Below are 16409 nucleotides of genomic sequence, written 5' to 3' on the forward strand. Positions count from 1 at the left end.
GCATGGGATTCGGTCACCAGGCGAGGAACTGCAATGGCCCTGACAGATCTGATCTGTGCAGGAAATGCGGAGAGAAAGGCCATATTGCAAGAGGCTGCACGAAGCATCCGAGGTGTATGCTCTGCAAAAAAAGAGGACGGTAACGATCATACGACGGGAGGCTTCAAATGCCTAGCATACAAAAAGGCGATGGCAGGCCAACAGTAATGGAGGTAACCCAAATAAACCTCAATCATTGCGACATTGCTCAGCAACTTGCAGGCACACAATGTCAAGGTTTTGGCTGTTGACGAAGGCTCGCAAAGCGTTATGCTTCGTCGGGCTCGTGCTGGTGTTGATGTTAATGGTAGTGACGTTGTAGGATGTGAGAGACATTATGGAATGTATTACTCAACCATCTCGTTGTCTTCGTCATCGCGGCGGGGCTTTTTGAGGATCGGTCGCCCTCGACTTCGTCTGCTGCTCGTGGAAGTGTTTGATTCGTCTGTCTCATTGTCGTTAGATTTACTGCGTGGAGGTACACCACCAGGCTTTTTGAACAGCTCCACCGAATCCGAACTGATATCGGTCACCTTGGTGAGCGTTCTCGACAATGCTGGAGGTTGTGGTTTTGTTATGTGTTGGGGTCTCCACCAATCGTGGCGGCTTCGGGGTCGATGGTTTTCGCAGCTGTTGCTGTTGCTGCTGCTGCTGTGGTCCCGTTTGCTTTGCCACATTAGCGTAGCTCTTCTGGACCAGCAGCTTTTTATTTTGTACACACGAAATACCCGTGTGTCTGCTCGTGGCAGCGACGGCACGACTGTAGTTGACCCTTGTGACAATGTATGCCTTCACTCCGTCGATAGTGGCCCACGAATCGATATTTCGTTCTACCACCATGCGGACAGACCAGATTCCAAGCGGCACGCTACCGTACTCGTGACCTTCACCAAACATAAGTTCCCGGATTGAAAGCACTTCGCCATACCGACTGAGGAATTCGAGAATCCTCTCTTCCGACACACCTTCGGGAAGATCCCACACACGCACTTCGACACTTCCATCTTCCATGGTAATACGTAGCTTGTATTTTTTTTCCACTGCATTCCACTTCGTGCTTTTCGTCGTGTTCATCGACAACTTGTTGAGCCAAAGCTAGGTCAGCGACCTTGACGAACGCGCATGATTCACCTCTATGGCACTGTAGTCTCTTCACATCTTCCCTCTTCAGACCAAGTACCGTACGGCAAAAAACGTTTCCTAACTGTCGCTTAGAACGAGATTGTAGGATCGCTTTGCGAGTCTTACATTCCTAAAAATTGGATTTGCGGTTTTCACCACAATTTGAACATTTAAATTTCTTAGGATCTTTCTTCACAGGGCAGTCGTCCTTTGCATGAGAAGATCATGAGAAGAATCACCACAATTCATGCATTTAGCAGACATGTAGCAATTTTTGGTTCCGTGACCCCATCCCTGGTACTTACGGCACTGGGTGAGGTTTTGGAAATTTTCTCCAGTCTTCCTGAAATGTTCCCACTTAACTTGGACATGGAACATAAGGCTAGCTTTTTCCTAAAGGTTGTTTAGTTCACTAGACTTGAACTAAATAAAAATCATTAGAAATCCCGTAGCGCGAATCGCCAGGGCGGGATTTAAGTTTCATTTTGATTACTTAGAGTGGCACAACTCCAAGTTTTTTTGATGCAGGGATTCCTTTCAGTTTTGGTGTCGTAAGTAAAAAAATTGTGCTGTTTCTCAGTAAGAAACTTGAGAAGACATTTGATTCCGTCCAAGGTTTCAGCCAATACACGGCATTCACCCCGACGGCCAATTGGCAGTGAAAACTTAAATTTCACGAAGCTCAAAAGTTCCGTGCGAAGAGCATGGAAATCGGAAATGGTTTTCACAATATGGGGAATCTTTTTCTTCTTGGCATTAAGTCGGGAAGCCTAAGGCTAAAAATCACTTAAATAAAGTCTAAAAAAAAAAAATTAAGCCGGGAAGTTTACTAGAATTTTTCCTGGATGAAGGATCATTCTCATCATCAAATTGATTGCTCAAATTAATTTCATTAGAAGGGAGAGAGACTGCCCTTTTCTTTTGCGCTTAGGCTCCATGGCTGCAGTAAATTTTGTTATCCAAATCGACTTCCAAGCAGATTACTATAAGAATCTGAAGGATCGAAGAGGAATTTTCCAAATCGATATCCAAGAAGGATTACCTCGGGTAGGGTTCAAACAAGGATCGAAGAGGAATAATAGTCAAACAAGGTAGAACATTTACAGATATATTGAACACTGAAAAGTGCTTTTTAAATTTGTTGTAGCTTCAGGTAGTAGTAACACTTCCTTCAGCAAAAAGCAAATAGATCCGCACGGCAAAAGAGCACGATGTGGTCTGAGTTTATCCGATTTAATTTGTAACTTTGTACGATGCAAATATGATAAATCGTATAAAGATCAAAGTTTGCATTACATACGATGGAACTTAAACATCATGTGATGAAATTCATTGTTATATGCGATTTGGACTAAATCTGTTGTATTTTACGATTCGATCTGGCTGTGTGGGAATGCACATGATATTTTTACAATAGCCAAATTAATAATTTTTATCTGAAATTCACATAACATTCATATGATCACATGAATTCTATGTGATAAATCACATAAATTTCATTGGACACATAAGGTTCATGTGATTTTGTAGTGCGATTCCCAATTATGAGATCACATGAAAGTTATGTGATATTCTAATGGATATTTTCCATTGGAAATGTGATTTATTTTTTGAGTGTATCATAATCTATACTGCCCATAATCGCATATCAGTCCCATGTGGATAGGAAATCAAGCAAAGATGGGACTGATATGCGATTATGGGTTGTATGTATAGTATACATTGTATACATATCAGTATAGGATACGACATAGTTACAGACAATTTTTAGTGTCCGTTTAATAAACGGAAAAGTCGTTAGAACCTAGATGCAAAAAAAGGTATAGGACCATTAGGCTGAATTCCATTAGGCCGAAGACCTATAGGCGGAATGAGTCATTAGCCGAAAGCAGAATTCTTTAAAAAGAAATTTTGAAATTAGGTGTATCTTTGGATCAACTTTCTACACTCTGGGACTTTTAAAATATTCCAAGATCTTTGCCTGAGAGTGAAGATTAAAGAAATTACAATATTTAAACCTTAATTTTTTTTCATAATTCTGGATGTTTGAAAAAAAAATCAAAATCGTGCAATGTTGTGACTTTGAAAAATTCTGCTAATTTTAATTTTTATGATATACACAATATCACTTACAATTTGAGCTACAAAGAAAGATATAATGTGTGCAACTGCACTCAAAATAATTCACACGTTATTGTTACGTGAAAAATCACATACAGTCGCTCTATTTCCGCTTCTGTCAATTTTACGTGACACAAGTAGAGTCTACGTGATACCACATATGCATCAACGGAAATTTTATTTATTTGCGTGGAACAATTTCGTGTTGTAAGTATGATAACTAACCAAATTATGTATAGAATAACTTTTAAGTTTGTTTTTTAGTTTCAGTATATCGGCAAGAAGTACCATGAACATGAATCCGAGTTAAACTCCCTTACAATCATAAGGTTGTAACCAAGTTTCTGTTACTTGTCCCGTTCGAATTTATGTTCCCCCTATATATATATTGACCGCAATAAAGATATATTTGAATCAATGAATACTATAGAATCATTTGTAATGCGAAATCAATGATACATTTTATTTAAAACGAAATTAAAATCATTGGAGACGATTATAAATTCCATCGACAGAATCACGTAGCTTCTACGTGATAATCCAGTAACCATCTCGCTCACTGAAATTAGTGCTTCCATGTATGAATCACGTAACTCTTACGTGAAAAGTGCGATGGAAAAAATCTATGTATGTTTTCACGTAGCATTGACGTGAAAACTACACCGAAAAAAGTTTTCATATAGTTTCCATTGGGAACGCACATGATATTTTTCCAATAACAAAATTAATGATTCGTATCTGATATTCACATAACATTCATATGATCACATGAATTCTATGTGATAAATCACATAAATTTTATTGGACACATAAGGTTCATGTGATTTTGTAGTGCGATTCCCAATTATGAGATCACATGAAAGTTATGTGGAATTCTAATGGATATTTTCCATTGGAAATGTGATTTATTTTTTGAGTGTAGTTTGAGTGTGAGTATAAAAAAAGGTGATCAGTCGATAGCGAGTATAAAATCACAGCTAATAGGGTTACCGATAATTGAGTCTACCTATAATCGAGTTTTGTATCCAGAAAGAAACAACTCTAATACTAATGAATGGGAACAAAAAACTTACCTTAACATCCAAAACACGTTGTGAAACACATTCCTCTGTATTATCAGCCAGAGGTGTCGCTAACAATTCTTCTACACTTTTTGATATTTCTGAAAGGTTGATAGTCATGGATGCAGGATCATAAACCGCAGCACTAGAGAAGCTTTCAGAGGGCTTCGAAACTCTATGAAAAAGAAAAAAAAAACAGTTTAAACGTTTATATTGATTAGAAAAATGCTAGGGAAAATGTATACACACCTTTTGCAAGGAGACGTTTCTTTTAACATTGCAAGAATTTTTGTTGATTCATGTTCACTAAGCATATTGGCGGCTTCCCTGCTCCCACTTTTATTCAGGGAAACTAAATCAGCTATGGTTTTGTCGAAATGAATCGATAAATCTCGCATACCCTAGAAGAATGATAGAAATACATTAAAATATATATATATATATATATATATATCTATATATATTAGACTGATGCAAAATTTGACTTTTTCTCTCCACAGTGCTTAAATGGTTTCAAATCGGGTCGTGATTAGCCTCCAAAAGTTACAACTCATTTGGTTAGAAACAGACTTCGCACAAACCATTTGAAGTTTACATGTAAATTACTATGGGAAATCTCAACTTTTTGTTCATTGCCTTCTAGTCTTTTTCCATATTGAGCTGCAAAACAGCTCAATAGCTATTCTTATAGCTACAACTTTGCTGAAGATCGTTTCTATGTAAAACGAGACAGGAAATAGTTATTAATTATTTAAGAGATTGGTAAACTTATGACATGATCAAGCAGCTGCTCTGTAGGCAACACTGTATTTTGCAGTGTGACATAGTAGCCATAATTTTTGTGTCCTATTCAACACCCCAGAAACACCAATGTTGCCTGCTGAGTAGTTGATTGAGCATGATCATAAGACATCAGTGCATTGAACCATTAATAACTTTCGATCCTTGCATTAAATCAAAAAGTGGTCTTCAGCAAAGTTGTAGCTGGGAAAATTTCCTACAATTAAAATTGAAAGCTTTTGAAGCAAACCGATATGGTGAATTATTAGATAGACATGAACAAAAATCTTGGTTTTACCATAATAATTCCCATACAAAATTCAAATGGTTTGTGCCATCTCAGTTTCTCACCAAATGGGTTCAAATTTTGAGAGGTTAGTCAGGATCCGATTTGGAATCGTTTAAGTATTGTGGAGCGAAAATTTCAAATTTTGCATCACTCTAATATATATATATAAATGAATTTATGTCTGTCTGTCTGACCCTTATAGACACGGAAACTACAGAACCGATCGGCGCGAAAATTTGTATGCAGGGGTTTTTAGGGCAGGGAAAGGTTCTTATGATGGTTCGAGACCCCTCCCCTATCTGTAAAGGGGGGCTCCCATACAAATGAAGCAGAAATTTCTGCATGACTCGAGAACTAATCAAGCAAATGGAACCAAATTTGGCATGTGGAGGTCATAGGGGGTAGCCCCTTAGATAAGGGGGGGGAGGGCTACGTACAATATAGCATGCTTCTTTTTTTAATTGGCGCATAAACTCAAGTTAATATTGAATCCCGAGCAAGGCCGGGCACGCACTGCAAAAAATCGTCACGCAACCTGTATATGTATATATAAATGAATTTCTTTATGTCTGTATGACCCTTATAGACTCGGAAACTACTGAACCGATCGATGTGAAAATTTGTATGCAGGGGTTTTTGGGGCCGGGAAAGGTTCTTATGATCGTTCGAGACCCTCCCCCTCTGTAAGGGGGTGCACCCATACAAATGAAACATACATTTTTGCATAACTCGAGAACTAATCAAGCAAATGGAACCAAAAAGCATCTGGAGGTTTATGAAAGTAAATTAAATTTGGTTAAATTTGTAACTGGTTACCGACTAAGAAGTACCCTTCATTGGATAAATCGTCCAGCTCAAATCTTTTCATCATTCACCTTGATAAGCCATGTGATCGTAATTTTAATATAATGTATTCATTTCGAAATTGACGATTCACCATGCACACTAGAATTTTTTTTACTAAGTTGCCCAACATCCGGAAGGTATCGACCTACTGAATAATTTTCCCGAAGATAGTATCCTATACAGCGAATCCAAACACATAAAGCAACCAACGATACAGACAAAACGGTTGCTACGATTATCATGACAAACTCGCTCTATAACATAGCTCGATCCGAGTGGTAAAAGGATAATGATATATTGCTTGCCTGCTTTGTTGCAATATACACGGATGAGGACATAGCTTGATATCAATCGAGAAAAGACATAACAAAAAAAAATTCCCATTAAAACACGTGTATCATCTTCTGCTCTACTTCGTGAAGCAGTTTTCCAACAATTTGCTCGTTTCCTTCTACCGCCCCGAGTAAATTGTGTCGCACGGGCTGCTTGTCATGAAAAAGAACGAAGAAGATTATATCATTATTGCTTTGCACTTCTGACATAGCGTTATTATTCGGTTCGTTGATCGCTTGTCATTTTGTCATTTGGAGATATTTTTGATTCCTTGATCCTATATATATGACCAGGATCATGTGATATTTCACGTTGGAACAAATAAAGTCAAATTCTATATGGACATGTACCACTTTTCCTCGCAAAGAAATGGCCATTGTTATATGTATCAAAAATTAATTTGTTCATAACATGTGTTTAAATTATCAAATTTCATTCTTCTGTGATTTTTCTAGTAGAACTTTGCATTCTAATGCCGTTTATGCAAAAAAAAATCAAAATTGACAAAAATGGCTCCCACTCCCAACGGTTCATATGAGTAATGGCAAACCGTTAAGTCTGATGTGTAATAGATTTTTCAATTACTAATAGTTTACTTTGTCTTAACTAAAAGAGAGATTTTCCCTTCGTTCAAACATGAGCTGTTATTTGGGGATTTATTGTCGTAGTGATTCATTGGAGCATTAGCATTAGAAGGGCGATGTAATAATTAGGGTGGTTCAAAATATTGACTTTGCTCCACCAAACTCAATCTATTCTAAATCAGGTCCTGATAATTTCCCAAAATTTGAGCTCATTTGGTTGCGATCTCATGTTGCAATGGTCCTTTGAAATTTATATGGGAATTACTATGGGAAAGTGAAATTTATGTTCTCCTCGTCGTAGCCTTTCGCCATAATGATTTACGCAGAGACCTGACTGGCAGCCACGTTTTTTATGATATCATCTGCTCATGTCTTTCTGCTTATAACACGATTTTCCGTCCCTTTCCACAATGTATCCGTATTTATATAAGGCCTGCCTATTGCCAAAGGTACACTCAAATATACATAAAGCTTAAAAAGTATGCACCTTATTGAGTTCGAGCCATGATTACTTCGGCAGTAGTCAGGCATGATTAAATTCAAAATAATCAGTTGTGGTAAAATTTATCTTTGCAGTGTTAAATTTTATTCTTTTAGAATATTATTATATAATGGTTGTATATAAATGATTAAAGTACAATGCAACAAGATTAAAGTGGAATGAAAAATGATTGAAATATATTCAAACAAGATAACTTTCAATTTAATCAACCAATTAATTATATTATTAATTATATTATAAATTCAAATTAATTAAACTGGGTTTAATATCAAATGATTATTTTTTAGCAAAGAGATAACTAATTTTTAATCATTCGGTATGATTAAACCGCATTTAATGTAAAATTGATTAAATTTTAAGCAAAATTAGATAGTTTAACAACCCTTTCCTATCCCTACCAGTTGTAAGGACGTGGCCAGGACAATCCTTAACTGTTGGAGCGGGATATGTCTTTATTTGGGAGATGATAATTATTTCCTACTTACTATCTGTCCAGTAATAGATATCCGTCTTGCTCTTAATAGTTTTGAATTCGTACCATCTACGATATTGTGCAACTTATTCGATGCTAATGCTAGTGCTTAAATTGTTTTCCCTCGACTCGATTATTCTCTCAATACGCGTTTTCAATAGAGGTTTCTGATATATGCGGTTAAAGCATTTGTGTTCAAGTACTTACATTTGTAAACAGCAGTCAATCTTAATCTATAAACGTGACTATCAAATCGATCTCTCCTTATGTGGTATTGATGCATGTTTAACTTTTCGCGGCTGTCGGATTCTACGCGCCTACATCTACGGAGCTTACGCAGAAGTCATTCGGAATTCGGTAGAGCTTGCCAAAAGTTTTTTGAAGTTATGTAGTTTAGAATTTGTTCGGTACGGTCGCAAATTTTTGAAATGATTGATACGTGCGGTAAAATAATTAATTTGAAAAAAAGCTCAATAGTCAAATAAGTAGAATATCTAAAGAGGAAACCAACATTAATCAACTTGCCAACATAGGCTATCACATATATTTTGGTGGCACTCTTTAAGTGATAATAAGCTCTACGGCTGTCTCGCGCGGCGTTCGCAATTTGCGCGATTATCATATCTTACGTATTTTAGATGTTTAGCTCTAAACAATTTTACTGATTCGAGGTCGTTCCTTAAGCGGTTTTGGTGCATGTTGAACCTTTGGCGACTGTCGGATTCAACGCGTCTACGTCTATGGAGCTTACGCAGAAGTGATACGCGATTCGGTAGGGCTTGTCAAACGCTTTTGAGCTTATGCCGTATAGAATTTGTTCGGTACGATCGCGAAATCTCTTCCGTTAAATTAACTAATTTTATACAACGATCAGTAGTAAATAAGTAGGTAGAATATCTAGGGAGGAAACCAAAATTAATCAACTTGTCAACATAGGCTATCACATTTATTTGGTGGCACTCTTTTAATGATCTTTTTTTCTTGCTTCGGTTGTTTCGCACGGCGTTCGGAATTCTCGCGGTTTTCGTAACTTACATAATTGAGATATTTCGTTTGACACGGATTTACTTCTTCAATCGGATTACTACGCGGATCTACGTATCTACGAATCTACGATCTATGTACACACGTCACAGCATGTTTTCTATAACTATCTTGAAACAATACACACGGAATCCAGTGTTCAAGCTGCCAACATAGGCTAGTCCTTCTGCTGTATTGTCAAAGATAGAAGCAAAATTTATTCAAATGGGTCAAGTCTTGAAAACCAAGCTGTCACGCAGCTCCAGCAAAAAAAAAATAAATCATCTGCAGTAAAAACATTCCTTTTTGTGAAAAAAAAATCCACTCGAAAAATAGAGGCAAAGAGCGGCTTGTGCTTAGTAGGCCCAAAAGTAGATCTAAGCCCTACATTTTCTCACTGCACATTGGACAATCTCAAACAATCAATACACGCTAAAAACAAAACAGGCTATTTTGCTACGCCTATTTTGCTTCTCCCTCTTAACCACTTAAAACTAGAGAACAACGAATAGAAGATTAGGAATCACGTAGATGCGAAATAACTTCCTACCTAGCTCATTTTTCCATGTCTTGTCAGGGCCCATGCATTAATTATGTCACGCTAAATCGAGCAAAAAATTACCCCCTCCCCCCTATCGTGACGTTTTTCCTATAACTAATGCATTGCTTGTCACAAAATCATAGACCCCCCCCCTTAGAGCGTGACATAATATATGCATCAACCCTCACTATCAATAAGGCATAACAAATTAAAAAGGACTAAGATGTGTTCCTTTGATTAAAAAAACAATCCTGTTCCCCTAGTTTGAAGTAGTTAGGGTTGATAACAAGCCACTGCTTGTTGTTTTGATTAAGGCAAAGTGATGGTATGCAGTAGCGGAAAAAAGTTAAAAATTACCCAGGCGTGATGATGTCGACGATGTTTACGAGGAAATGCATGGAAGTAAGAAGATGCGAAAGGAGTTCAATGCTCCTACGGCAGTTGCTACTGCTATTGATGCTAATGCTGGTACTGCTGCTAATGCTGTTACTGCTGACAATTCTGCTCAGCTCAATTCCAAGGGCCCTGGAACACCCACGGAGGATGTGGCCCTATCCGATAACAAGACTAAACGCCTCAAGAGGTTTAGATACCTGATGAGGCTCGGGTACTGGCTGAGAAGCCTTTTAAAGTACCATATTCTGATCCGAACAAGCGTCGTAGAAATGTGGAGCTGAGCGAAACTAACTCGAGCGAAACCAATCCACCGAAAAGGGTTGCTCTCCATTCTTATAGAGGAAATGCATCTCAAGCGAAGTCCTCGGTACAGTCAAGGCTGGACACAGCTAGAAGAGGAGATGTCAGACAATAGTCTACTCCTAAGCAGGCCATTAATGTCTCCAAAAAAACATCTTATAGCGAGGTATTAAACTCTATCAGGATTGGAATCTTGCCCGATGGTTATCCTCATGTAGAACTGACCACACAACAATTAGTTGCTACCCAAAAGGCAATACTAAGAAAAGTAGCAAAGCAAAGGAAGGAAAGAACCAAACCAAAGTTTGGCAATTGCTTTTTCAGACCAGGGCATATGATCATCATTTGTAAAAACCAGGATACGGTTGACTGGTTAAAGGCTACAACTCCCAGCATTAAGCCATGGGAAGAAGCATGCCTCATTGCAATTGAAGTAAAAGACATACCTAGGCCGGAAATTTTACTGGGTTTCTATCCATGAAGTGTAGAGGACACAAATTAGGATATCCTTGCCTTCGTGGAAAATGAAGGATTAATGGTCGACGATTGGAAGATCCTTAAAAGATATATAGTTAAACAGTTTCACGTTAAACTTGTCTTGACTGTTGATGCTGTTTCAATGGAGACTTTAGAAAAATGCGATTTCACTGTGGATTATAAATTCGGAGTTGCCTATCTAAGAAAAAAATCCTCCAGGAAATCAGGAACTAACGAGGAATCAGAACAACTTGGTGACAAAGAGGAAAAAGGCGATTCAGAACAGTCCAATACAAGTTCTAGAATTCACGAAATTTCCGAGGTGGCTGAGATGCGTCATCTTACATTCTCTAAATACATTGGATGCATCAAAGGGTGCAGGCCCAGATGGATTGCCATCAGTATTCTTGAAATCAGTATCGCAGGAGATAGTAAAGCCATTGTTCTGGCTGTTCAACTCTTCTCTCGAATCCGGTTTTCTACCGTCAATTTGGAAGGAATCATATTTGATTCCAATTTTCAAAAGTGGAAAAAAGATCAGACGCAAAAAATTACCGTGGAGTTGCTGAAACAGCAAAAACCATTCATCTGGAAACCGCAGCACCATAGTTCATTCGATCTGCTTAAGCAAACTATTGGCTCTCTTGATCATATGGGATACTACGACCCCAAGGATCGGACATTGTTGATCGCATATGCGTCAGGGATTGGATTAGAAGCTGTGTTAGTACAATTCAAACAAAACCAGCCAAGAGTCATTAGTTATGCGTCAAAGAGTTTCTCGGAAATCGAGAAAAAGTATCGTCCCATCAAAAAGGAAGCCCTGGGTATAGTTTGGAGAGTAGAACGGTTCAAAATTTATCTGCTGGGAATAAGTTTTGAATTAGAGACTGATCACGGACCGTTGGAAACTCTTTTCACGGCCATTTCGTGACCAACGACTAGACTTGAGAGGTGGATGCTACGCATTCAAAGTAAGATGGTTGTTTAAAAAAAAAATCTATTATATATGTATACAATTATAGGTTAATTCTTATGTCAAAGATATTGATAACTGCTTAGATAATCTATGCACGCTTAGACCGATTGCAGACAATGTCGTGGTTTCCATGAGAGGTCGACGCGCGGAAATATTGCAAAGACCATTGCAAAATTCCCTAAATAATCTGTCTTTCTGGGCAAGAAATTTAGGGATCGAGTTTTCACCGCAAAAAAACTGAATTGGTAGTGTTTACAAGGAAGCGGTTTCGAGCCCAATTGCGCCTAAATCTTTTGGGCAGAGACACTACCTAATCTTTAACGTTTAAATACCTTGGAGTCTGGTTTGATTCAAAATGCACTTGGGGTACCCACATTACGTATTTGAAACAAAAGTGTCAACAAAAGTGTCAACAAAAGTGTCAACAAAAGTGTCTACAAAATTGTCAACAAAGGATAAACTTTCTACGATCAATTTCCGGGACATGGTGGGGTGCTCACCCGGAAGACCTCATTAAACTATATAAAACGACTATTCTTTCAGTTCTTGAGTATGGCTCTTTTTGCTTCCTCTCGGCAAGAAAAAGCCACCTAATCAATTTGGAACGTATTCAATATCGTTGTTTACGTATTGCCCTTGGCTGTATGCATTCACCACACAATATGAGCCTAGAGGTTCTAGCGGGAGTAAAACCCCTGCAGAACCGTTTCTGGGAGCTCTCATTAAGATTATTGATTAAATGTATTGTCAGTAACAACCTTGTGATTGAAAACTTCGAAGAAATGCTCGAATTGAGCATCCAGTCTAGATTCGTGCGAATCTATCTTAATTATATGTCATTGGATATTAGCGTTCCTTGCTATAAGCCCTCTCGTGTATGCTTTACTAACTACAGTTCCCCAATTGACTATGATCTCTCCATGAAACAGGCTATTCAAGGAGTTCCAGATCAACTTCGACCTATTTTAATTCTCCGCATTTTTGCTGAAAAGTACCAACAAGTCAATTGCAATAGAAGATTTTTCACTGATGGATCAAGCATTGATGGATCCACTCGCTTCGGCGTCTTCAATGAATACTCAACCGTTGTAGACCATTGCAAAATTCCCTAAATAATCTGTCTTTCTCGGCAAGAAATTTAGGGATCGAGTTTTCACCGCAAAAAACTGAATTGGTAGTGTTTACAAGGAAGCGGTTTCCAGCCCAACTGCGCCTAAATCTTTTGGGCAGAGACATTACCCAATCTTTAACGTTCAAATACCTTGGAGTCTGGTTTAATTCAAAATTCACTTGGTGTAACCACATTACAGTTGCTGTCTCAATGCCCCGCATTTTTGCTGAAAAGTACCAACAAGTCAATTGCAATAGAAGATTTTTCACTGATGTATTACGCATTGATGGATCCACTGGCTTCGGCGTCTTCAATGAATACTCAACCGCCTTTCGGAAACTTCAGGAACCTTTTTCCGTTTATGTTGCTGAGCTAGCAGCAATCAACTTCGCATTGAGGATGATTTCCGATATGCCCATAGACCATTACTTCATCTTCTCGGATAGTCTCAGTTCGATTCGGTCGATGAAACAAGGTACGCACTCATCTTATTTCTTTTCAAAGGTAAGGGAGCAGATGAATTTGCTGGTCGAAAGATCATATATGATTACCTTTGTATGGGTCCCCTCACATTGCTCAATCCCAGGCAATGAGAAGGCAGACTTTCTCGCAAAGGTGGGCGCACAACAAGGCGAGATTTATGATAGAAGAATTTCACATGATGAATTTTTCCCGTCAGAGTTCTCATTTAAGTTGGCAAAACGATTGGACAAGTAATTTTCTTGGACGGTGGTTACATTCCATTATTCCAAATGTTTCTTCGAGAGCGTGGTTCAAAGGTCTGGATATCAAGACTTATGTCCAACCACTACTCGCTAGAAGCACATCTCTATAGAATAAACCTCGTTGAGAGCAATATATGTAGGTGCAGAACCGGTTATGATGACATCGATCACGCAGTTTGGTATTGCCCGGGTAATGACGCCTCCAGAGCACGACTATTGGATACCCTAGTGGCCCGAGGTAGACAACCTTTCCGTGAAGTAAGAGATGTATTGGGAACACGTGATCTTCCCTACATGCAAGCGATCTACGAATTCCTTTGTTTGTCTGATGTTAGAGTTTGATGTGACCATCCCCTCCTGTTCCTGTGCTACTTGCCCCTGCCCAGCCAGAATTTGGTCAACCGTCCGAGAGTAGTATCTGAAGGAGGCTTAAGAAACCAGTTTTCTACCTAGCCCCTTCCAATCGAAATTGTTACCCATTAACCTCGAGCCCGCCACGAATAATTGGTACCCAATACTCACCTAGAACTACTGTTATTTAAAATGTAAATTCAAACATGACTGATTTTGGCTCCGCAAAGTGTCACACACAACTGAGCCTAGTAAATAAACGAACTAGTTAAAAAAATTATAGGTTGTTTACGTAAAGGGTCTGCCAACTTGGCTGATTCTCTTTCTAGACTAGGAGCAGACACTCACGATAATCAGTGGATTGATGAATGTGAAGTTTTTATTCGACGTATTTCAGTGGAGCCGTTGTCAGCCTTGATAGGTGTAGTTAGCCAAGAGGATTTTGATCCTGCTGAAACAGAAATTATCATTCGTACAATCCAGGAGGCTGCAGCTGTTGACATTGAAGAAGTCATACGCGCTACCGCTTTAGACTCTTGGAACTGTGACGATTTGAAGCAGTACACCCCGTTCCGTCACGAATATACGTATGTGAATTCCCTTATATTACGCGGATCCAAACTTTTCATACATATAAGCTTGCACCAAAGAATGCAATGAGGGACACACAGGACAGTCTCTTATGAAAAGGCACTTGCGAGAACGGTGCTGGTGGCCCGGCATAGACCAATCAGCTATTGACACATGTGAAGCATGTGAAGGTTGCCGATTGGTTCAACTACCCGATCCACCTGAACCAATGACACGACGACCGTTACCCGATCGTCCGTGGGTTGACATTTCAATTGATTTTCTCGGACCAATACCATCGGCAGAATACATTCTCGTAGTTACAGACTACCACAGCACAATTACTGATAAAGAAACAATCAAACGATTAAAGCGCATTTTCCGTATTTGGGGACCACCAAGAACGATTACGTTAGACAACGCCAAGCAATTTGTATCATGCGAGTTTGAAGAATATTGCAAATTGAATGGCATTCATCTCAAATACACAACACCCTATTGGCCGCAGGCGAATGGGGAAGTTGAGCACCAAAATCGATCACTTTTGAAAAGGATGAAGATTGCAAACGCTTTGTATGACAACTGGAAGACTTAACTAAATCATTATTTGGAACTCTGCAACAATACCCCGCAGGTAAAGCACCAAGCGAGATCCTACAGAATTGGAAGTTACACACCAAATTACCGTGTATCGACGATCTAGAAACAATGCCACCTAGCGCCAATTTCAGAGATCAAGATTGCGAGAAAAAAAAATGCTCGGAAAGCAGCGGGAGGATGTGCATCGTAGAGCAAAACCAAATGGTCTCTCGGTTGGAGATACAGTCTTAATAAAAAACCTCTGTCCGACAAACAAACTGTCTACACATTTCTTAAAAGAGAAGTTCACTGTTATAGACAGACAAGGATCAAACGTCACGGTTGAATCTCAAGAAACTGGGAAAACATATGACCGTAATACATCACATCTGAAAGCGATTGCTGGAGCCGTTCACATCGATTGTACGACTTTTCCCCGAAAACGCTTTCCCCGAAAGTTTTATCCTCGAAATACGATTCACCGAATGAACCAGTTCCCCGAAAGGAACGTTTTCCCGAAAACTATTTCCCCGAAAGAACTAGTTCCCCGAAAGATACAATTTACACTGTACGATCTATTTAAATATGATCCTAGGGTTTGTTACAACTTATCTATATGAAATTCAGAAAAATATCTCTGCTGAATATTCTGCCTGTAACCGCATATCTGTCCCATATGACTTTTCGTCGTTTTTCAGTTAGATGTAGCATTGGCCTTATTTTTTATCGTATTTTAAAAGGTAATTATAAAATTTAGTTTTTTATTCTAGAAAAGTCAAAAAAATATCAGGTAGATGTGACAATCTTGAAAGTAACCGCATTATTGCAATACTTTTTTTTTGTAAAAGTTATTGTTTATTTCTGTATTATTAAAAGATTATTTACAAATGTTTACAATTCGCATCTCAAATAGAATGCAAGTGCACTAAAATCGATTCTATCGTTAACTTCATTAACATAGGTGATGTATAATATAGCGATTTTCTAGATTTCATTTCGTGTTGTTGGTCCTATGTTTAGTAGTGCTGGTCGCAGTAAATCTTCGAAAGACAGTCTTTGCCATCCGCCGAGTATCATCGTCATCTTCTGCTGTATAAAAGCCTATGCTACGCGAGGGCAGTTACCAAACTTGTGTTGCAGCGTTTCAATCGCTGCATTGCAATGCAAACAATTCTCTCCGTCCGCCCGTTGGATGGTTCTCATCAGTT

At 38.7% G+C, this 16409-nt stretch overlaps 1 protein-coding gene across 1 annotated transcript in view; it reads right to left on the reverse strand.

The window, feature by feature from the left end:
• The window catches only part of LOC135714886 (dystrophin, isoforms A/C/F/G/H-like), a 135810-nt gene that overhangs the window by 95006 nt on the left and 24395 nt on the right, over positions 1-16409 (reverse strand). Inside the window, exons 6-7 of the mRNA XM_065238300.1 lie at positions 4593-4744; positions 4356-4518 (exon numbers count right to left, since the gene is read on the reverse strand). Coding sequence (XP_065094372.1) covers positions 4356-4518; positions 4593-4744 — 315 coding nt within the window. The remainder of the gene's footprint in view (positions 1-4355; positions 4519-4592; positions 4745-16409) is intronic.

This window comes from Ochlerotatus camptorhynchus, unplaced genomic scaffold, assembly GCF_037179485.1.
Source record: "Ochlerotatus camptorhynchus isolate MF236.1 unplaced genomic scaffold, CSIRO-AGI_Acam_v1.1 ptg000754l, whole genome shotgun sequence".
Lineage (NCBI taxonomy): Eukaryota > Metazoa > Arthropoda > Insecta > Diptera > Culicidae > Ochlerotatus > Ochlerotatus camptorhynchus.